The 23,557-nt window shown below is 39.0% G+C and overlaps 1 protein-coding gene across 2 annotated transcripts in view; it reads right to left on the reverse strand.

The window, feature by feature from the left end:
• The window catches only part of fndc1 (fibronectin type III domain containing 1), a 40,763-nt gene extending 17,671 nt beyond the window's left edge, over positions 1–23,092 (reverse strand). Inside the window, exons 1-15 of one of the 2 annotated variants that reach the window (XM_081379543.1) lie at positions 22,985–23,092; positions 18,796–18,990; positions 18,607–18,693; positions 15,186–15,245; positions 10,189–10,398; positions 9,911–10,009; positions 9,681–9,801; positions 8,968–9,155; positions 8,379–8,486; positions 7,609–7,797; positions 5,307–7,511; positions 5,086–5,201; positions 4,505–4,616; positions 4,055–4,417; positions 136–300 (exon numbers count right to left, since the gene is read on the reverse strand). In XM_081379543.1, coding sequence (XP_081235669.1) covers positions 136–300; positions 4,055–4,417; positions 4,505–4,616; positions 5,086–5,201; positions 5,307–7,511; positions 7,609–7,797; positions 8,379–8,486; positions 8,968–9,155; positions 9,681–9,801; positions 9,911–10,009; positions 10,189–10,398; positions 15,186–15,245; positions 18,607–18,693; positions 18,796–18,990; positions 22,985–23,057 — 4,291 coding nt within the window. In that variant the 5' untranslated portion in view covers positions 23,058–23,092. The remainder of the gene's footprint in view (positions 1–135; positions 301–4,054; positions 4,418–4,504; positions 4,617–5,085; positions 5,202–5,306; positions 7,512–7,608; positions 7,798–8,378; positions 8,487–8,967; positions 9,156–9,680; positions 9,802–9,910; positions 10,010–10,188; positions 10,399–15,185; positions 15,246–18,606; positions 18,694–18,795; positions 18,991–22,984) is intronic. The other variant, XM_081379544.1, reaches the window with a different exon arrangement.
• Between the last annotated feature and the right edge of the window lie 465 nt (positions 23,093–23,557).

Genomic DNA, 23,557 nt, shown 5'->3' on the forward strand with positions numbered 1-23,557 from the left:
AGTGGCCAGTTGTGTTTCCTGAGTGGTTCAATCTCAACATGGTCTTGCTGAGTTTGGAACCAATAAGAAAAGGGATTACAGCATTTTATACCAGAGTACTAACTGTTGTAGTATGTAGTAAAGCAAATATATTACCTGTGAACCGTTTCTTTCCAGCCACATCAAATTCAGAGGAAGGGGTGTTGTTAAAAGGCCTTGTCTCAAGAGTGGGAGCCAGTGTTGTAGGAGTCTGTGTTGTGGGAGCCAGTGTTGTGGTGGGAAGTGGGACTGGGATTGTGGTGGTCTCCACAAAATGTTCTTCTGTAAGATAGAGTTGCAATCAAAAACAGGAAGAATAAAAGTCCACAGGATCCAACCTCACAATGGCCCAAAAATATTTGGATGCCTATGTATTAAATTACAAAATATTAAGCCAAATTACATTTATTTTAAAGTAATGCCATTTTAAGTGTCTAAAAGTGTCCAATTACTTTTTCTTAGTTAGCACAGCACTTTATTCAATGTTGTTTTAAAAGTTAAGTGAATGTTATTGCTCTGTTAGAGTAGTGAGAATGTGACCGCACTATTCTTTATGGTTAATATACTCTATCCCAGGGATTCCTGTCGCAATGAGGGGACTACTATTGGGACAAGCCAAGTAATTATTAAAACTGTATGTAAACAAGCTTGTCCCCGAATGCAACTTGGCAACATTGGCTGTCTTGTGTTCAAACCAGCTGAATTACATAACAAATGATTATACAACAAGTTCTAGTTTTTATTCCAGAAAGGTCATCCAAGTTTGAGCATATTGAATCATACAGATCTTCACTTTGCAACTTATAAAGCCACTTAGTATGGGAAAATTAAGAATTGCAGGTAGCAATTAATGGGGTTCAAGCCCTTTAAGGCCTTAAAGCGCAAATGTAAGACAAAACATATTATATAGCAAGCCTGTAAACACCTAAATCATTGATGAAAAATACCTTTTTCTACAATTTCAGGTAATTTACAATAGAAATATTGTTTTTGAAACCTTTATAACTGTTATCGCACTACCTATAGCCCAATGTCCATAAAAGTTTGCATTCTTGTTTAGAATCTTGTTTAGAGTTTTCGTTTAGAAACTATAGGCTTTTGAGTACAATTGGCCAAGCCCATCTCTGAATGACTCTGTTATAGCTATCCAAAGGGTAAAGCTAAGGTAAAAATTTTTTTTTTTGGTAATTATTGATACAGAGAATTGTCCTGCAGTGATTTTTATCTAGGTTGTAATATTTAACGAATGATTTGATTGATTGCAGTGGTCCTACAGGCAAAGTTGTTCAGAACGAGGTATGAATATCGTGCATGTGTGAAAAATTTCATAATATACAATCATTTACGCGCTTGAAAAATGCGATGGCGCCCCCGGTGGCCGATTTCTTTCAAATTTCTCACAAAACTCTCTAGGGCCATGAGTCAAACAGGCCCAGGGAGTTTTGTTCAGACCAGCCTCCATTAACCTTGTCTAACAGGTGCTCAAACTTCATCGGCCGACGGCAGCCATGTTTTTGGTCCTCACTGACCATCACGGCATCTTGGACAAAGACACTGCATGCTTGTTTGGAATGGCTGTTGAGTAGCTATAGACATTTTTGCTTTTTTTTTCTCCTTTTATAGCGCCACCAAGTGGCCAGTCACTACATCCTTATTCATGTGAATAAAGACTCGGCCCATACATAGGTTTAACGAGTTTGGTGATGTTATCTCATTCCATTCAAGAGTTATAGCCGTTTAAGTAAAAGTGGCCACGCCCACTTTGAATATTTTGGTGTCCCATCGTGAATGTGAATGAAAACTCCAGACTCCAGAGAATCTTTCTGCACTGGTTTGGTTCCGATCGGGTTAAAAACATAAGATTAGTTCACAAAAGGAGATTTTTCAAAAAATCCAAAATATCAGAAAATGAGACTGCGACTAACGGTTTAGGAGTTATGAGCGGTTTTGTACTTTTGATCACTGTAGTGCCATCATCAGGCCGATTGGGGCGAGCCTTTGTTATGTTGTAGATGGGGTGGGTACTACCATCCCTCAAAGTTTCAAGTCTCTACGACATACAGTTTGGCCTGCCTGAACTATGTGCTTGAACCCCTTAAAAAGAGGGATTGTATGTACCTTTGTAAACAATAGCAAACAAATGGCATCTGTAAAGTTGAAATTAAATGGAGTACAAATGGCTATACGAAAAACAAAAGTAAACTCCTTGAAGCTTGGCAGCCAGTAAACAAAACAATCAGCCAAGACCATCTTCATCAGTATCAACAACATCATAAGATACCATGCTGATTTAGCTCACATTCAGATAGAAATGTGAGCTAGAATTTTTTTTTTTTTAAACACAATGTCAGCATGGATTGGAAAGTCACTCCATCTATATTGTAAATGTATGTTATAGATCTTATTGTGAAGAATGCCAGGCTTCTCAAATTTTCTCAATTTCTTCAAACTTCACCAACTTTGAGTGCAATGCCCACATCTCAAAATCCAACCAACAACCAATGATTAGAACCAAGACCCCGTCCTATATTTTTTTTTCTTTTTCAATAAACAGTTATACTCTCCCGACTTTCCTCCCAAAACCAAAAATCTGCTGTCTCTATACCAGTTCCATAAATGGACAGTGTATAAATTCTGCCAATAGCGTCACCAACTAGAAATGCAAAAATTATTAAACAGAATGTTTACACTGCCAATTATCAACAGATAATCCCTCGCTAAACTGATACCAGTGGTTCAAACTAACACACCAAGTATGTACACTTTTAGGGGGAAATCAACCTTTGAAATTACAGTTTTCAACAAAGGAGTTTCTCCAAAAACTCTGATCACAGGCAGATTCAAAGCATAGCAGAGGTTATTCAGGCATAACAGGAGGATATCCTTTGAGGTTTACTGTGTACATCCTAACTCACATTATCCTTGGAATACTGATTCTAAATTACAGGGGATCAGGTCTTGTGGGTACTAACTACATGCCTGTGACAAGACTCAATATATAAGAGCCAACTTTAGTCACAAACTGAGCCAAACACTTTTCTGTCCCATCTTAAAAGTATCTTTTGCATAATCCTTGCATTGACACACATTACAACATTATGAGATGGACATTATGGGCCCTATTTTAACGATCTGAAATGCAAGTATTAAACGCGAAACGCAAGTAACTCTGTGGGCGGGTCTTGGGCGCTGTTGCTATTATATCGGTGGGATAAATGACTCTTGCGCCCAATGCAAATCTAAAATGAGTTGGTCTGAAGTAGCTTCATTATTCATAGGTGTGGTTCGGGCGTAACGTGAAATAAACCAATCAGAGCGTCATCTCACATTCCCTTTAAGAGCAGACGCGTTCCATGGCGGATTGCTATTATAACGGTGGATTTGCCAGGCGCACACCAGGAGCGGTTCACAGCCGAGGAGACCGACGTTCTCGTCAGGGCCGTAAAACACAGAGAAGTGACATTGTATGGAGATGGGAGAAACCCACCCAAATTAGCTTCGGTTAAACAGTCGTGTAATAATTTGGGTAAATGTGTAAGCTAGATTTATGCCTATTTTTTCACATCTTCATGGACACAACGATTTCCCTCGTGTGTTAATATTTTTCCTTATTATAATATAATAATGTAATAATGTATGATTTGCAAAAATGAAAACTGCTGCTTCTGTGTAGATGAGAGAATCAAAGTGTGTGCGCGTTGTGCACACGCTACATTATGGCCAAGCATGCGCCCTTAAAATAGCATCTGAATAACATGCGCAACGCGCCACTGACTTTAGACTAGGTTTTTCCTTGGCAGTGGCGGAATTGTTTTCTAAACCTGCAAAATAGCATCAGGGAACGTTTGCGCCAGAACACGCCTCCTCTTTTCGCTGAACCGCCTCCGGGAGGGCAAGTTCATTCCCTAATTTACCGACGTGCATCTGTGGAGGGAAAAGTTCGCTGTTCGTGGGTGCAAAATAGGAATGATACATGCGTCGGTGTACAAAGTCAATTGCGCTGGGTTCAAGATAGGGCCCTATGAGTTCATCTCACCTTCAGAGTAGCAGTTAAGTATTCCATCAGCATCCAATATTGCGAAACCATTCTTATCCAGTCGGGAATAAAGTCCAGGTGGACATGTAGGCTCAGCAGCTAATGTTGACGGCTCCAATGTTTCTGTTACCATTTGTGTTGTTGTAGGTTCTGTTGTTGTTGTTGTTGTTGTTGTTGTAGTTGTGGTTGTTTTAGTTGTGGTTGTAGTGGTTGTAGTCCTGGGTTTAGGGCGGTCCAAGCCCACAATGGGTTTTCCTCCAACAGTAAGGTACTTGTCACTTGGATTAATCACAGGTCGACTGTCCCTTCCATGACCAAATAATGCTAATCCTTCCTGGTTTACAAGTGGGCTGCCCTGGTCATCTAATATAGCAAAAAGAGATAAAGGTCAGTTTAAAACATGCTGCTCATTTCTATAGTTGTATTAAATTAAAATGGTAATCCACTTACCAAAAATAGTCTTGCCATCCTCTCCAAGGATAACTTTTCTGGGTCTTCCCCTTGAATCTTGAAGGACTCTTCCGTTTTCATTCATTAGGACACCCTTATCCAGATCTACTATCTAAAAGAGTGAATGGAACTTTATAAAGGAGAAAAATCTTTCTTTAACAAAAAATGAGGCATCAGTCAAACAGTCCTGCTTGAATAAGTGTCCCTAAGGTTCCCTGTCTGTGGAGTTTCCATGCCTAGAGAGACTATGTCTATTCACATGACTGTCTTTGTTTACGTTAAAGATAATTTTGTTTGGACTGCAGTACTCTCTGATTGATTAGTGTATCCATACAACAGACGTAACAGAAGTCATGGAAATGGGTAGTTACATTCTAGGGTCACTATCAGGGCTACAATCCTGCCATGGCTCACTTTATGCTAAATCTTTCATAGTTTATAAACTGGAATATGAAAAGAAGTGCATAAAATAAATTTGCCAGAAGTAAATAAACTAATATAATTTATTCAACATTTGTATGGATTTTAAGTTATTCGGGGCTGCCAAATTTAGCAATAATTAACGCTGCAAGTAAACACACCCATTTCGTTCCATCAGGACCTGTGATATGTCGGACTCCATTTGGTTTTACATTTTCATCAGATGTTGAGGATACTCTGCCATTTGCAGCAGTCAGATTCGGCCGTCCATTTTTGCCTGAACATGGAAATGTGTAGAAATTAGTAAAAGTGCACACTTATGCACACACTGGAATTGTTGTACGTACAGCATGTGCATCCTTGCAGACAACATAATGTTTACCTTTTCCATAACTTGGCTTGTAGCCATTGACTGGAGTGTTTTCCTTAGAAACTGACCGCATCCTCGATCCCATCACTGGATTCCGAGACTCAGGAGATATATTCCCACTAGAGCTTTCACCAGCAGACAGCCCATGAGAAGAGCGAGAAACTGAACCTGGGGTGAGCTTAACATTGGTATTACTCCGGACAGCTGTGTCACGATCTGAGATAAGTGGTGACTCTGCTGGACTGTTTTGAGAGGAGGCAGGTGATGATGCTGAAGAGGAGGATGATGTATCCAGTGTGGAAGCAGAGCCAAATCTTCTGTGTTGTACTGGGTACAACCTACTAGGAAGCCGTGATCCTTTCAGACGACTCGCTACCACAGGTGAGCGGACCCGGCCATTAGAAGCCAAAATAGGGACTCTTTGGGGAACTGTAGGAAGTGACTTTGAACTGATATTGGTACTACTTTGTTCCCTATCCACACTTTCATTCTCAAAGTTCTGGACATGTCTCTGATGTTCACTCACAACTGTTGTTGTCGTTTTAGATGCTGCAGTTGAGACGGCATCTTTGGTTTCACTCACCATGGTCTCTTTGCTTCCCTCGTAAAGGTAATCATCTTCATGATCATTGCTAATTTTTACAGCTTCATTACTACTGGGAATGTTGGAACTTATTGCAATATTTGTTTCTCTATTTAGCACACTAGGTTTATTTGAGACGGGATTAATCTCATGCTTTGAAGGGAATGTTGTGGGTGAAACATTGGTTTTATCACTAGTGTCCTGAGAGCTCACAGCAGTAGAACGAGAAGGAAATCCTTTAATAATCGGCCTTCCTGCACCTACAGATGAGGCAGTCCTACTCCACGGTATTCTGCCATCTTGTCTGCGACTCCCTATAACTTTCCTAGAATTTCGGTTTGGTAATGAAAAGGGTGAACTTCGTCCTGTTGAAGAAGGGTTAGTCCTTGAAGGAGAATGGGAAGTAGAACCATAACTATCACTTTTTTCTTCTTTATCATAATTTTCCTTTTGTTCCGGGTGTTCCTCTTTAGTTGTATCAGCAAGGCTTTTTTTGGTTTCCTCAATGGCAGTTGGTTGTTCATCCTTTGTGTCTAGCTCCGTGTTCTTTTGGTTGGTATCAAGCTCCTTTGTTGTATCGTGATTGTTTGTCCTGGTTCCTGTGTGCAGTGTGGATTGTGAAGAAGCAGATGATGATGAATCAGGTTTGAGTCTCTGAGCTCTAGTTGAAATTCCAACTCTTCTTCCATTAGGGTACATAGCACCAGATCCTGAACTTGTGACTCGACCTGACGAGGAGGAAATCCTTCTTGTACCTGAAGATGATGAAGATGATGATGGTAAGGATGATGATGGAGAAGATACTGAAGAAGATGAAGTGGAAGAAGAGGATGATTCTGACGATGCTGTGGAGGAAGTTGGAGAAGAAGAGATGGATAAGGATGATTCTGATTCTTTCGCTGGTTCAGGCCTGGTTTCCTGTGGTGAGATCACCGAAGGCGTCCTATCAGTGACACTTATCTGGTTGTACGAGTTCTTTCCTTCAGGATAGGAGACTGCTGTCAGGTCCTTTCTTGTAGCTGCAGACTCTTGGTTTTGCGACAAGCTCGAAGAATCTTCACTCCGCATCCTTGATCGAGAACCATGTGTGCGAGAATAAGGCCTTCTTAATCTGCTTATATCAACAATTGATGATGTGCGGGGGGTCCAAGAAGGACGTTTGTCTTCAGATGTTTTATCAACAGAGTCTGACTTATTGGGTTTTGATTCTTTAGTGTCAGATGAGTATTTTGAATGTTCCTCTGTTTGTGGTGACACATTGCTACTGCTCTCTGGTTTTGTGTCCCTACCCTCATTTTCTCTAATCTCCTCTTTTGTTGGACTGTCTGTTGGCTTCTCTTCCTCATCTATATTTCCTTCTCTATCTTTGGTATGAGATGAAGATGAATGTGAGTTTGACCTTGAGCTAGAACCTCCGCTTCTGACAGAACCCCTTACAGAGGATAAGATGCTGTGATAAGACCTTGTCTGAGAAAGAGGGCGCCCCCGCCTTTTGGTGGTTGGAGTTGTGGTCTGAGTATCAGACTCTTCCATCTCATCTGGCTCCTGATTGTCTGATTCATTGTTGGATGATGTCTTGGAGGTACTTTGACTCGTCCTGTGGCTATCCGTGTTCCTTAAGTGAGTAGTGCTGGCTGGAGACAAAATTGAGATACCAGTCTTAACCGAGTTTCTGTAAAGCTGCTAGTGTAATAATGTTTATTGGGGAAAACATCTGTTGGGAATACTTACATGCAGGCATTGAAACAATAATGGCTTTAGTCTGTGGTCCTTGTCCCTTCCTATTGACTCCACGGATTTTGAAGATATAGCGGTCACCTGGCGTAAGTCCATCTATGGTAGCAGAGGTAGTGGTGCCACGGTATGTAACTGACTTTGCGCCAAACGGTTTCATAGCAGGAGCATAGGAAAGGATGTACTCTGGAAGTAGATGTCAAATCAATCAGTACGGTCAATTTCATTTGGATACCATAGCTGAATATTTTCCAATGAACACTGGGAATACCCAAGATTGAATCAATAAATCTAGGCCAAGGATAACACAGTAAAGAGGAAAGTTCCTTCAGCATGAACAGAGAACATTTGTGTTTTCCACATGTACATTTGTATTGGTTTAGCTTTTGAGACTGGTGCTCTGCACGCCTGCTGGAGAAATTGTGATGCTGAAGAGGCTTATCATTCCCATATATTTTGGCAATGCCCAAAGTGGTTTCAGGGAAGACATATGGTCAACTATTAGTAATGTTTTACTCTCCAAATGCCAAAGTCATTTTCTGTTCTTTATTTAGGGCATATTCCAAAACTAATAGAAAGAGCTGACAGATATCTGTATAAAATATGATCAATGTTAAAATACTTTCTCCTGTCCCAGCTAAATATGCAGATACAACTGTATGAAATGAGTAATGCCCGGTGCACTACACAATAAACAAATAAAAAATATATGGTTCTTATGGTCTATATGGAACTTGTTGAATTGATAGCCTACCCTGTGGTCTTACCTCTTATTCGCCCATTGGTTTGCTCAGGTGGATCCCAGGTTGCTGTGACAGCAGTACCTTTTCCTCTAAGTGGTTTTACATGAAAATTTTCAGGAGGGCCAGAGGGAGCTATGGGTGGCAGAAAATAAAAACAGAAATGACAATCAAATTAATATACAAACATAGAGCACTGTGCATTCTCTTTAACCTAACTTTATTTTTTCTGCCTGGATATTTTTTCAGATGGAAACAAAAGTCAGCTTTACTTTTTCCAGAGGAATGAGGTTATTCTGATCACTCCAAACAAAAATACCAAACAGGCAGTAAACAGTGACATTACAATGAACTGGAAGGTTAGATCATTCTTGTCATGCAAAATTGTCTTGGGTTTTGTGTGTGGGGTATACAATACAATACAAAAAATATAGTAATTTTTGTATAGAATACTTTAATCTCCAGAACACTTTAAAGATTTTTTTTCAATCTGACACTGACCTTTTTAGTTTGCAGATAATTATATCTATAATAATAAATACTATCAGAATTTAGCTGCTCAACAATGCAAACTAAGCAAAACATCTGTGTTAAAGATCAGAAAGCATAAACAAACCTGATTCAGGGGTTCTCTGGAATACAGACGCACTCCATTTCCCCTTACGATCTCCTTGTGAGATACAAATAGAGAACTCGTACATGCTGTCCGCAGAAAGAGTTTCAATCATGAGACGTCTCTGAGTGGTGTCCTTGTATTCCCATCGTGCAGACTCTCCTTTTTCTCTGTATTTCACTGTGTAATACCTGCACACATATTAGTTCTATAGATTAAATATAGCCTTCATATCCTTCATACAAATATATATATATATATATATATATATATATATATATATATATATATATATATATATATAGTCCAAAGATTCCAAAAAATGCATGAAATTTTCTATTCATCAAAGGATTCTGAAAAAAATCCAAGTTTCCACAAAGTTGTAAGTAGCAGAACAGTTTTCAACATAATAATGTTTTTCTTGGGCACCAAATCAGCATATTAGAATGATTTTTGAAGGATTATGTGACACTGAAGACTGGGGTAATGGCTGCTAAAAATTCAGCTTTGCCATCACAGGTGTAAATTATATTTCAAAATATTAAGTAGAAAACATTCAATTGAAATTATAATACTATTTCACAATATTACTCTATTTTTGATCAAAGAAGCCTTGGTGAGCATGAGAGACTTATTTCCTTATTTACGGTAGTGTATGCAGTGCAGCCCACATACACTTGGGACACAATAAAAAAATAAAAAAAAAGAATTTTTACCTGGACCCCCCTGGTATTTCCTTCTTCTTCTCAACAAGTGGATCAACCCATGTGATAAGGACAGACTGAGGAGACAATACTCTAACTGTGATGTCCTCTACTTCATCCACAACCTCTGGCTCTAACATACAGGCATAAAAAAGGGTATAACAAAGAATGAATATTAGGTTTGTGTGAGCAAAAATATTGAATATGGATTGCTGGTTAGCACCACTATGATGTATAATTACCTGTGGTCACTTTTTTACTCAAGGTGGCCGTGTTGATGGGTGTACTTCTCCCCTGGGCTCTGGGTGCCTGCAGTGATACCACATAGACGGACTCAGATGCTACGAACAGAAGGGGGATACCAGATACGGCCACGTATCATTACACATTACCTGCAATGAGATATACTGAAGACATGCAATCTGAGCAGTTTACAAATATTTGAGCTTAGACCTAAAGGCATACAGTATGCATATCTAAAACACAATTTAACCGCTTGAAATTCCTTCGAAATCCTTACCCAGTTTGGGCTTGTTACCATTGCGCTGGTCTGCTTGGTGCTGGCTGAGGTCCACTCTGTGTTTGTTTTGGGCTCGGAGAGGGAGGTGTCCTCCTTGATGAGGGGGCTCTGGTCCTGAGGATGACTGAGGGGCCCTCTGCTGTCCTAGTGCCGTCCTCTGAGTTGGGGGCCGTGGGTTAATCTGTGATGAAGTTATAGACACCATCCTGTCTAATGAAAGAGAGACAGAACAAATAATATTGGCATTGGAGTTTAAAAATCACTGAGATTCTGTTTTCAAAGAAATAAACTCAAATGAAATATTGACTTTAATCTTTGTCCTTATTTTCTTATCATGATTTTATGCTGTATTGCCAACCTCTGTTGTTTTAAATGTGCTTTAGAAATTGATCTGCCCTGAACTGACTTGACTTTAATAGAAATTACTTCATCGTGATAATACTGTACTATGTTACATTGTTAAACATAGTGGGGTCCGTAAAGTCTAGATTCAAAATCTAATTTAAACATGGAAATAAACAAAGTTTTAGGATTTTGAAAAATGTAAAACAAAGAAATGTTATGATATAAAAAGATGTTAACACCTTTGTTTAAAAAGGTCAAATTTCCTTGCTTACACTGAAGCACACATAATATAATTTGTAAAGCTGTATTAAATAAGAAAGAACAGAATAATTGAAGTATTTTCACAAGTGGTCTCACACTTTTAAACCCCACTGAAGTTCTCAGAGGATGACTCATGTTTGCAATCTTTCATAAAACAAACAACATTGGGAAATACTTGTGGAGACGTGGAGACGTTGAGATTTGCTAAAGTGAGTACAGTTACAGGGCCACACAGTTTACAGTCATGTGCAATCTCACTTCCTCTCTTATTGCTTTACTGTAATCCCCCATCTGACAGGACTTGGCAGGCGAATGAGACAGTCAGACAGTCTTCCTCCTCTCTTTCCTTCAACACACTGTTTCACGCGCATCTCTCGGTCTCTCCCTCTGGTGTGCAGTAGAGGGCTGCATTGGGATTGAGTCCCGCCGGGTCCCGCGGGACCCAACGCAAATCTCGCGGGAGCGGGCGGTTTGAACTTTGCTGCGGGCGGGAATGGGCGGCAAAAAAAAAACACTGCGGGATCGGGAGGTAGCCTTGCAACATGATGGAGATGTCAATAATGGCGCTTTTCCACTACACAGTACCAGCTCGCCTCGGCTCGACTCGACTCGCCTTTGTTTGGTTTTCCACTGTGTAAAAGTTGTAACTGTATCTGCTTCCAGGTACTTTTTTTCGTACCACCTCCGGCGGGGTTCTGGGCAAGCTTAGGCGATACTAAAATGTGACGTGAAAACACGGCAGACTGCTGATTGTTCAGAGAGAAGCATCACTATTCACTGCGTCATCATTGCACGCGCAAGACAGAGTATCCTGAATAAAAAAACAGCAAAAACGAAAACAAAACCATCCAAAAACAGCACACTCGATTTCCTCCTTTATCCTGTATGTGTCCAGTAGGCTATGCCGCCCAGGGAAACGAAACAAACAACCCCATTAATCTCTTTAATAATAGCAATACAAATATGTGTTTTTTCCTGCGGGACGGGAGAAGACACAAACTCAATGCATCTCTATTATTGTGCGGGAATAAATTCTCAGAGTTTTGCGGGTGCGGGCGGGAGTGGACATACATATTGCGGGAGCGGGCGGGAGTGAAACACATACGTTGCGGGAGCGGGCGGTAATGGTCAGAAATTCGGCGGGCGCGGGCGGGAGCGGGATGAAGAAAACAGTCCCGCGCAGGGCTCTAGTGTGCAGTACATCCCTGAGAGGGTAATGAAAAACAGCCCCTCTTTCTCCATCAGTCTGTAATGTTTCACTTCTTTAATCATTCTCAGATGATCAGTTGTAGTCACATTTCCTCATTAGAGTCTGTGTGTAATTTAAAGTTTGATTGTGACAGTTCAACCAGTGTAGCAAAATCACCAAAATGGGGTGAAATTAAGGTATCAATTATATTTCTCAGCTATTTGATAAAAAAATAGCTTAAAATTATTTTAGTACTTCAATTTAGCTTCAAGCTTTCAAAGAAAAATTGTCCCAGGGAATGTAAAAATAATATATGCCTAGCAATAAAACGAACGTTGCCATAATATCATAATACTGATATTATTAATCCATACTAGGCGCGTCCGCCATCTTGCAAAGGTTTGCGTGTCGCAGCTTCTGGTTGTGAAACCGCCAAGATTTAAATTCCCAAAGAAATGGGATAACCTTTTAGAGGTGAGAATGTGTTGGTTTGTATTTTTATATGTATTAACTCAATATTACATGTTTTTACTATGGTCATTTAATTTTTACTTTTACTACGGTAACTTTTTAAAGTCAGCTGACGCCTTCGTCTTGTTGTATTGTGTTAGTTTAGCAAAATAATCTACTGAAGTCAATTTCGTATATAGAAATTCTATGTGTCTAACTACAGTTGCAATTGCTCAGTCAACTCGCTCTCGAATGTTCATGGACCGCTCCAATATGGTGGACGTCTTACGCATAGCGGCCCATTGAAATGGCCATATGTAGGCTATGCATATGCACAATATGGCTGCGTTCCAGTCCACTTTTAGACATGCACTTGCGAACTTCCCTAAGCACTTCCCCTCGGGGGAATCCCTGCCGCCATTTTGAAGTGCGTTCCACTTCGTGAAGTGGACGAGAGTCTACTTCATATGTACACTTCAGGCACCTATATGTCCCACTATGCATTACGATTGTGACGTCACCACAGATCTCATCTAATCACCACCACAACAAACAACTCTATGATATACTAATTATAATAAAAATTTTAATAAAATTTAATTTAAAACAACCCAAACACACATATACATTTGGATGCTGCATTAAACAAATTCTTAAATGAATTTTAAAAAATAATAATAAATCAACTTCATAGCTGATTCCAAGTGATCAAGGGCTTAGGACGTTCCAGTTCAGCTCATTGCAGTTTCCGCCAGTAGTGGGCACTTGTGCAATGTAAGCAATGACGTACATCCAGGTGAACGAGACGGAGGGAAGTTAGCGAGTGAAGGGCTTGACAATTTTGGACTGGAACGCAGCCTTAGTATGCAATGAACAGCCATTATGGATGTCTGGAATCGCTTATGTCGTCACTAGTACTGCTCCTCTTCTACTTCACTTCCCTCGGTTTTAAGCTTCGCTATCGCCACCTAGTGATATGGCACACAGATCGTATGACATATCACCAGATGCCTTAACTCCTGTTTGTTTTCCTCAGTTTTGTAATTGTAATAAGTAAATTTTATGGTTGGCGGGTAGTTTTTTTTGTAGTAGGCTACTGCGAGACGCAGTCAGACACACTTGGAGAACTTGGCTAGTTTCATAAAAGCTCCAAACCACTGGTTTGAAACTAAAGATTAGTAAATTTTTCGAAGTTTCATGAAGCAGTGTTTCGAAAGCACCCAACTTCAGGTCATTTTGAGTATTGAAGAATGAGATTAAAAGGGAGAAAAAAGGAGCTTCATATCCTTTATAGCTCAGCGTTTTTATGAGGGTTTTGGCTAAACGCAACGATTAAGGACTAACTTATGATTGCTCAGACATCACTCACCTAATAATCAAGCTCTACCAGCATTATTAACACTTAAGTTGATAAGAAATGTCAGGTCTCGAAATGAACTGAGATGATAGTAACAGCAACTCCTTTTCCTTTGTACACACAAACAGACACTTATTCCCACTTCACATTCAGAGAGTCCAGCCAACACAGCTGAGGCAGGCTCACATATCACTGGCCTTGAAACAGGGGTGAGACGTAGTAGCTCACCCTTCTCTAACTCTTTCCCTCGCTCATTGTTTTTATAGTGTCAATCTTCCAAGTCCATGTCCTGGATCCATGATGCCTCATCATTCTCTTTTCCCACCCCTTAGGTCTGATTTGTTCGCTGATTGAATGAATTATCTCCATGAATTCTCTCTGTGGGATGTTTTGGATGCGATAACAAGCTCCAAGTTCCAGGGGCCAGACCAGAGTTACCATGTCCATGTGTGGACTCAGCTGGGCAACATGTGGACCTGCTCACAATAGTTGGTCCCACTTATTTCTACTGCCAAAGTGATGACAAAGAGATGAAAGCACAACAATGGTGGCTGTGAAACAAAATTGAGCTTTTCCTGACAGATTCTTGCCAATTCACAGTTACAAAGTAGAATGACATGAAGCATATGTCTTTTGTTAACCCAGCGGCAAAGCCAGAGAAAAATTAGAGCAACGCTATGGTAACATCATGACAATAGCAATAGCAAAGAACAAACATGGACAGGACAACATTATGAAAATGCCAAGGGAAAAAAAATAATAATGAAATGGCATTTCTGTAGATGGTAAATAAGTGACCACAATCAATATTTCTGTTTACAAATAATTTTAATCAATATTGTCTGTTCCCAAATCTGTAATGAAATCTATGTAGTCTATGTAGTACTGTATTTACAGAGGTGGTTGGACATTGATAACATGTAATTTTATCCGTGGGATTCTCCATTTTATGTTTTTATGTCTTTTACTCTTGAGACTGTAGGAAACTAAAACACTTAGTTTAAATCTGGAATTCTTTCTTCCCTTCGGAAGGCTTGCATGTACAGAGTTTGGCTTTAAGTGGGCTCAGTGGATTCATAAAAAAGAGAAATAAAAGCTTTGATTTAGCAAATTTACAACTGAAAAACTGCCACTGTCTTTCCAGGAACTTGGGGTATCAGAGGTCTTTCTCTCTGGCATCCAAACACACGTCCAAACTTTAATTCTTCTCAAGGGAAAAACAACATAGATGTTCTCCATAAGCCTGCATGTCTGAAATCTGTCATTTACCATTAATGTATAGACACAACTATATTTTTGAAGTTGAAGTAGTTTTATGCATTCCAAGAAGGTTGGATTTGACTTAAAATCCATAACTTATTTTATGTTTATAGGCTGGAAAAGTATTGAACCTACCTGGAGTGGATCTGTTGAAAGGCTCGACAGCAAAGCCGTCCAGTTTCACCCACTCTCTCCCTGCAGGAGAAAAGAGCAGTGTGGTTACACATATGGATGCACACTAAATCGTTACCATATTTGTTATTGGCCGATATTTTAGTCATTTCAATTTATCCTTATTGACTGATATTGGATATTTAAAGGGATACTTCAGGATTTAGCATTAAGCTTTGTATTAGAAAACCCGTAGTGTTTTCAAATTACCGTGCTTTCCTCCCTCATGTCCCCCTGAGACGAGAGATTTATGTATTTTTTGTCTGGAAAAATCCTCAGATGACGCAAAAATCGTCATTTTGCGTCATCTGAGGATTTTTTGGCCAGAGGCTAAAGACTACAGCCAGTAGGAGGGGCTGTCCCGCATGTTTTCAACCCGCCCGTAGAGGGTGGGATCTCACTCACAGAATGTACACATAGTGTCAGCCGTCTTTTTTTGGAAGCTAAGCTAGCAGGCTCTTGTTCTGTGGAGAAAGCTGAGTAGTAGGGGTAACCATCCTCTTTTTCCCGGACATGTCCGGCCGTCGAGATCGTCCAAAATGTCCGGGATTCGGCTTTTGCTTTCTGCAGTCGCCATTCATTGTTTACATGCACACCTTTTGTTTCAATCTAACTGAATTCATTCCGATTGGTGAATCTGAATGTAAAGTTTACGTGAACGCTAAACAAGTGATCGGTTGATGTGCTTTTTAACATTGCTAAGAAATTTCCCGCTCCTCCGTTGCTCATCAGTAATCACGCCACCGGCCTCTCATCGTTCTCTCCCGCGGCCCTCAGCCTCGTCCTGCTCGCCAGAGTAAACATAATGAATGGCGACTGTAGAACGCAAAAGCCAAATCACGGACATTTTGGGCGATCTCGAAATCCTGGGCAGACTCGTCACGGAGACTCACTAGTAGCCTAGTCTTGTTGTTTAACTGCGCGCGCTCTTACCGGTAGGCGTGGCTTGGGACTGGCCTCGTAGAGTAGCGAAGCAAGTGCATTCTGGTAGTTGTCTTTCATCCACATAAGCCAAAAATACACTTTCTGGCTTTTCTCAGTCTAGAAGGCTCCAAATTCAAAAATAATTTCACATTTCTACTACATAAATTACCCATTTTAAATACACATTCATCTTTCCAGAGGTGAAGTATCCCTTTAATTGAACAAGATTATTTCCCATATTTTTACAATTAAAGTCAACTTTGCAGCCAACTAACACTTAAATACAGTTAACCTTTAAAATAATTAATTATCATTTTAAATGTAATCTTTAGAAAAAAACGTTTTTCATACTTTACATTATAATGTTGTGATGCATAAATTCACTTAATTTTATTTTTTTTTTTGATTTAGAAAAATGTCATTGCCTTATCATTAATCCCCAGATGTCACACAGAAGAAAAACACATGTGACCATATCACCCATTTACAGCAATTTCCTCTTTTTATAGGCACTTTTTGGACTGAATTATCAGACAAAAAAAAAAAAAAAAATATATATATATATATATATATATTACGCATATACCGCAATCAAAACAACCAGCTATCCTTAAAACAAGGAGCTGTAACAAGATATGTTTACTACTTCTAAAAACATCCTTAGCCAAGAACATTTATGATCTGTTTGCAAGGATTATTAATGTCCTTTTCTATTATGACAGATGTTTTGGGGAAAGTGCTGTGGGATACGAGCAATATGCTCAGATCCTGTTTGTTGGAGACGGACATGGACATACTGAAAAAAATGTATGTGAAAAAACTTATGTGGCGTGCGTTGGACGAGTGACTGGCTACCACAACACAAGGCTTAAGGCTCTTGACTCGAGCTCTGGGTTGGATACAAAAACAAGGAGTGGCCACATAAATGTTCTATCTTTGGGGATTTCAATCTCACCAGATGCCAACAGTGAATGGAGTTATTTGGAAAACAGAAAAAAACTATATATCCTTACACCCCACAGTCTACACATGAGTGTGTTTTAGCCATCCAGTCTGGTTTAATATTGTGAAAAGAACAAGAAGTATAGAGAGCTTTAAAGTTATAAATACTTCCCTTGTAAAAGCCTTATAATAATGTGTGTTAGAGTCTAACAAGTCTAAATTAATGAGGCAAATAAAACTGTATATTTAGACATTTAATGACATCCATGTACAGTGACCACTAAAATGATGTGTACACTTCAGATACACTTAAAAATGAACGAAAGATTCAAGGATTTTTGTGCTACAGTATATTTAGTTTTATAATGTTTAAAATTTGAAATGTACAATTAATTTATATACACTACGGTTCAAACTCCTGTTCTTACTGTTGGGTCAGTAATATATATTTTTAAAGAAATTAATACTTTTACACAGCAAGGGTGCATTAAATTGAGAAACAAAAAGGACAATAAAAGACAGTTAATATATTTATAATGTTACAAAAGATTTCTTTTTCAAATAAATTCTGTTCTTTGGAACTTTCTACACATCAAAGAATCCAGAAGAAAATGTATCACAGTTCCCACAAAAAAAATAGCAGTACAGTTTTCAACATTGATAATAATAAGAAATGTTTGTTGAGCAGCAAATCAGCATATTAGAATGATTTCAGAAGGATCATGTGACACTGAATACTAACTAATTGTAATATTTCGCAATATTACTGTTTAAATAAGTTGAGCCTTTGGGAGCATTTGAGACATGTTTAAATAACCAATGTGTATATCTCTATAGTTAATATGGTTAAAATGTGGTTCAGAAAATTGAGAACAGTTTGATATTTAATATTCCAATGCAATGAAATCCATATATTTAGAGGCCACTGTATATTGATAACACTGAGGAACTCCTGTTATATGACATTTTAAAGGGATACTCCACTTTTTTTGGAAATAGGCTCATTTTACAACTCCCCCAGAGTTAAACAGTTGAGTTTTACCGTTTTCGAATCCATTCAGCCGAACTCCGGGTCTGGCAGTACCACTTTTAGCATAGCTTAGCATAATGAATCGGACAGGACCATTAGCATCTCTCTCAAAAAAATGACCAAACTACAGAAGAGTCAAGTTTTAAATAGGAAAAATATCGAAACTCTTTGGTCATTTTTTTGAGAGAGATACTACTGGTCTTGTCCGATTCAATGATCTATGCTAAGCTATGCTAAAAGTGGTACCGCCAGATCCGAAGTTCGGCTGAATGCATTCGAAAACTGTAAAACTCAACTGTTTAACTCTGGGGGAGTTGTAAAATTTCCCAAAAAAGTGGAGTATCCCTTTAAAGGATAATTCTAACATGCATATGTGTTTTATGTGCTTACTGTACTTTATATATCCATGCACCAAAATACAACAGTGAAGAGAATAGAGAGTCATAGAGAAACATGCAGATCTCTCTCTACACACAGGCAAACACACACCTCCTGGAGTCTCTGCCCTGTAGACAGGTTTACTCATCCCATCCTTATTCTCTGCACTCATCTTGAGAAAATGCAGGACTCCAGGCTCTAAAACAACACAACATGCACATGAGAGCCTGACATAGTGCTGAAGTACTCAATGTGAGTCTCTAGCTTTTCATTTAAAGAATGATTGATATACGCTCTCACCTACGTCCTCTAGTAACTCTGACCGTCTGTCCTTGTCCACAGTGACGAAGCGTAGTGACTTCATTGACTTCCCATAGCCAATGCTGTAGCTATCTACAGGCTGTCCGTCCAGCTCGCTGGGTGAATCCCATGTGACCTTTAACCCCTTATCCACCGAGGTCAGCTTCACATTACGTGGCGGCAGTGGCTTAGAACCTGAGAAAGAGAGAGGGAAAGTGTACAGTTGTCTGTCAATAACATTGCAATGACGGTCTGGTGAGTTTGTTTCTGTAAGATTGCAGTTGCAGGGAATAACAATAAACTACAATCCAATATCTTATAAGCTACTATTAGACTAAGTAAGGGGGTCATTGTCACAAAATAAACCCCAAAAGGATGCAGAGAGGTCTTGAATCACCTTAAAGTGGTTTATTTTGCAATTATGCCTGACAGACTACACATTATTCCACAGCTATGCAGGAAATTGCTCTGGAACAATGGTCAGTTATCCAGTTTAGTTGTTATTATGCAGAAATATTTGACCAATGAAAGCATGTGATTGACCAATCAGAATTAATTATTGCAGAGGGCCATACAATCTTTAAAATAAAAGTTCTTTATTGGCATCCACAGTTCCATGGGATCTTTCCATTACACAAAAGGTTCTTTATAGTGGAAAAAGGTTCTTCAGATTATTAAAATGTTCTTCACACAAAGAAAAAAATAAAATAATCTTTCAGATCGGTTCACTGAAACGTTCTGTTGGGAACCCAAAATGGTTCTTCAATGGCACCGCCGCAATCAACTGTATAGGAAAATCTAAACTAAATTGTATAAACTCAGCATGACAATTAGCTTGTGAGAGTCATGCGTAATGTAGAATCTTTTGTGTGAACTTTTTAAATTAATCGACTACTTGAAGTAGAGCAATGAGGGATACAGCCTTTAGTTAATCAAACTCGAAACTCCGTCTGAAGTACTAAAGTGTGCTCAGTCTGTTTTTCTAACCCTGCTCAGAGTTAGAGTGAGCAAATCTCTCATCGCTGTGCCTGTTTACTGTACAACAGCATGACTTTGGCATCAATCCTGGTGAGAGAGATCAATCTCTATCATTTCTTTAAGTGTTCACACGGACATATGCCTCTTGGTCACTGCTTTATAATGTAATATTGGCAATGGAACATCCCTCCACATAATCTGGAACCACATCACACATGTCAATGCAATTACTGCAACACACACACACACACACACACACACACACACACACACACACACACACACACACACACACACACACACACACACACACACACCAACCACACACAGGCCACAGAAACATCAAACCTCAGTCTGTGACTTGGCCCATATTAAAATTTATGATTTAGGGAGGGTACACATTTTGATTAAATCAAGACTTGTAAAACATAAGAATTAGATCTTTCTCCAAAAATAAACATTTTATACTGGAGGAAACTAACCATGGCTCATGTTATGGAGTGGACATCACCTAGATCAGTGGTTCTCTTTTTACATGGAAACCCCTGGTAAAAGGGAAGACTACATTTTATCTGCTGAAGGTCACATAAGAATCTTCCCAGCAATAAGGATCGTTTTCTAGTTTAGATTTGCATATTGCCCTGCTAATTTTTTAGCCCACCACAAAAGAAAAAAAAAAAACATGACACAACAACAAGCAAACAAATAAAAATAAATTAAAAAATGCTTTAAATGTTCAATTCTAGCTGGAAATGTTTTAATCTAACTTCGTGACAGCTATAAAATAAAATGTTTGCAATTTTTAACCAATTCAAAGACTATCACAATTTACTTTCGCAATTTTGACAAAACAATTTTGATGTGAGTCAATTAGATTTTATCAGTTTGATGACATACCAGCAGAATTCGTAAAAACAATGTTCAACAAATCACAGAAAACCAAATGTCTAGATTAGCAAGGCTTAAAATCACATGTATAGTCAACAAATGTAAGATTGTTCGAACGCAAGAACTAGCCCAAATCTTCCTGAAACTCTTTTACACTGGCTCCGAGCCATTTATATGGTTCATTCCTTTATGGTGTTTATTAAGAGGCTGAAAGTAAATGCCCTGTGGTCCTGTCAGTTTTGTTGGATTGCTTTTATAAGCACTCACAGAAAGACCTGCAGGGCAAGCACCTGCTTTTCTGGCATCATTTTCTCAATGAAAGGCATAAACAAACTCTAACAAACATTCACTCGCTTAATATTTTCATTTAGGTGTCTGGATGACATTCAAACAAATGCAAGAGGCATTGAGAGTGTAGCGCTGTTACATACACTTTTCAGCCTAAGCTTTTATATACCCATACGGGGGGGATGGATGGGGGTCACCTGATGATAGACAATCTTCAAACACCCAAGTGAAAGGTTGAGCGTGGGCATCATGCCAACTACATTCTGGCTTCTTGTATCGCCGCACACTCACTTATCAACAGATTGAGTTTCTAACCCTTCCAGCCTGGCTCACGTCAATCAGAGACTTTCCGCAAATTCCTTGGTGAAAATCTGAGCAAGATTTAATTCCAGTAGCTGGTCAGGGCATGATTTTTCTCTTCCTCTCACTGTCTGGCAGAGCTCTTACCTGACAACACAAGCTCATTCTTACCGGAATAACAACAGACGTGATGTTAAAGTGCAGGGTTGTGGAAGAAAATCCTGAGCCTCATTCTTTCCAATATATCTTTTATCTGTCAAGCAGATGTCTGGAATGGTTTTGAAGCTGCAGTTGGGCACCATTAAGAGATCTAGAAGAGTTTTTTTTTACTTGAAATCAGTAAAGCTTTACAGCCTACACTATATCGAAGCAGCTGGTGGCTTTAGTTGTTTTGGATGTGTTTTGTTTTGTTAAAGATGGACAGGAGAAGAAAAGAGAGGAAGACTGGATAATATGCAGCTGCTGATGGCAGTCACAGGCTGCACCGGGTGACCTCATATAAAGAACATTTCCAAAACACTGAGAAAGAGCAAGTGAGAAAGAAAAAGGCCCGTTGTAACGTGGCAGCTAACACAGCTCAGTAGGACTTCGCTACCACTTTTCTCATCCAAGATTCCTCTGCATTCTCTTCAGAATTCGGAGGGACAGGGAGAGTGAAAGAAAGTCAAAGAGAGGCAGAGAGAGAAAACGTGGCTGAAACTGATTTGAAGAGCTGGAAGCAGAAGAATGTCTAAAACATCTGTGCTTTTACACTCCCTGATGACCTTTAAAGAGGTTAACTGTTACTTCCTGTCCTGGCTTTAATTTGATAAAACACTTGCTGAGAGCTGCACTTACAGTCCATATCTATCTATCTATCTAGTATCTATCTATCTATCTATCTATCTATCTATCTATCTATCTATCTATCTATCTATCTATCTATCTATCTATCTATCTATCTATCTATCTATCTAGTATCTATCTATCTATCTATCTATCTACATTTGAAGTGAAGAACAAATCGGGAATCCAAATTTGGTCATATTTTGATTACATGTGTACATGTCATGTGAACAACTTATTTTGATCAGGGGTGAGTACCACGGGGTGAGTTATAATGCCTTCAGTGCAATCAATTAACTACAGTAGTTAACTACAAGGATGACATCAGATCAATCGAAGTAGAAGTTGAACAGTAGGCCTAAGTTTTAGTCTCAATTACACACACACACACACACACACACACACATATATATATATATACATACCACACTGTTAAAGATTTTGTAAAAGAATGTATTTTTCCCTCCTCGATTATTAACAAGGAATAATAATCGTTTTAAAGTTGAACAGACATAGATGTCATGCCTGCATGAAGACCTTTTTAAAAACTGATTCATATTGCTACAAAAATTACTGTTCCATAAAAACTAAAAGTAAAGCAAGAACACATTTTTAAGTGTGTGCACCTGCCTGTGCCTCAAGTCTCACCCCCTCGTGCATTAAGCTTTTAATACTTGCAATGTTTATTAAAGGTTTGACACATGGTTTCCACGCACAATATGATCAATCGTGACATAATGATCTTTACACTACAAGATGACAGCAGCATAAAAGAAAGCCCTGGGAATTATAACAGACACAAATATACTTAACGAATTATACTTTTAAAATAATTCTAAACAATTCTAATAATACACAAAGCTTGATTTTGTGAATGAATATTTAAATAGAAAGTAGCCGATTGACCTACCCGACAGTAGTGGGCTCTGGGTGCAGAGTGTGATCAGGAGACCGAGAAGAGCTCGTGCCCGTGCAGGAGACATTGCAGACAGTGCTTCAGTATTAAGGCGATCCGCTACACTGAGGGAAGAAAGGCTATGGGATGCTCGGATGCTTCGATTCCCGTTCTCACCCTCAGCCTATGCGCTCCTTCCCAGACGTTGTCTCCCTCTTCCGGGGACGAACGGGACTTGGGGATGCCAAAATATTTCCAGGACAAGCTATGCAAAGTCTTTGGAAACAATTGCCTCTGATGCAGAACTCGTTTATCGTGCTGTCTATTTTATAACGTGTTTACCCAAGCCTCATTCTGTGGACGTGGTACTACTTTAATGCAATATTAAGTTTTAGCTATTGTATTTTAATATATTCATTATTTTTTAACTGAATATCAATTAAAAGACCTCTAAATTTTAGAGGTTTTTAAATTTAAATTCAGTTCTAAAAGTATAGATATTAAAAAATATATATATGCATTCTCCACAAATTTTAAACAAAATGATTGCGCATGCGCGCAATTTTGAGAAAGCGGTTAACGATACGA

The sequence above is a fragment of the Scardinius erythrophthalmus genome, assembly GCF_964197995.2.
Source record: "Scardinius erythrophthalmus genome assembly, chromosome: 11".
Taxonomy (NCBI): domain Eukaryota; kingdom Metazoa; phylum Chordata; class Actinopteri; order Cypriniformes; family Leuciscidae; genus Scardinius; species Scardinius erythrophthalmus.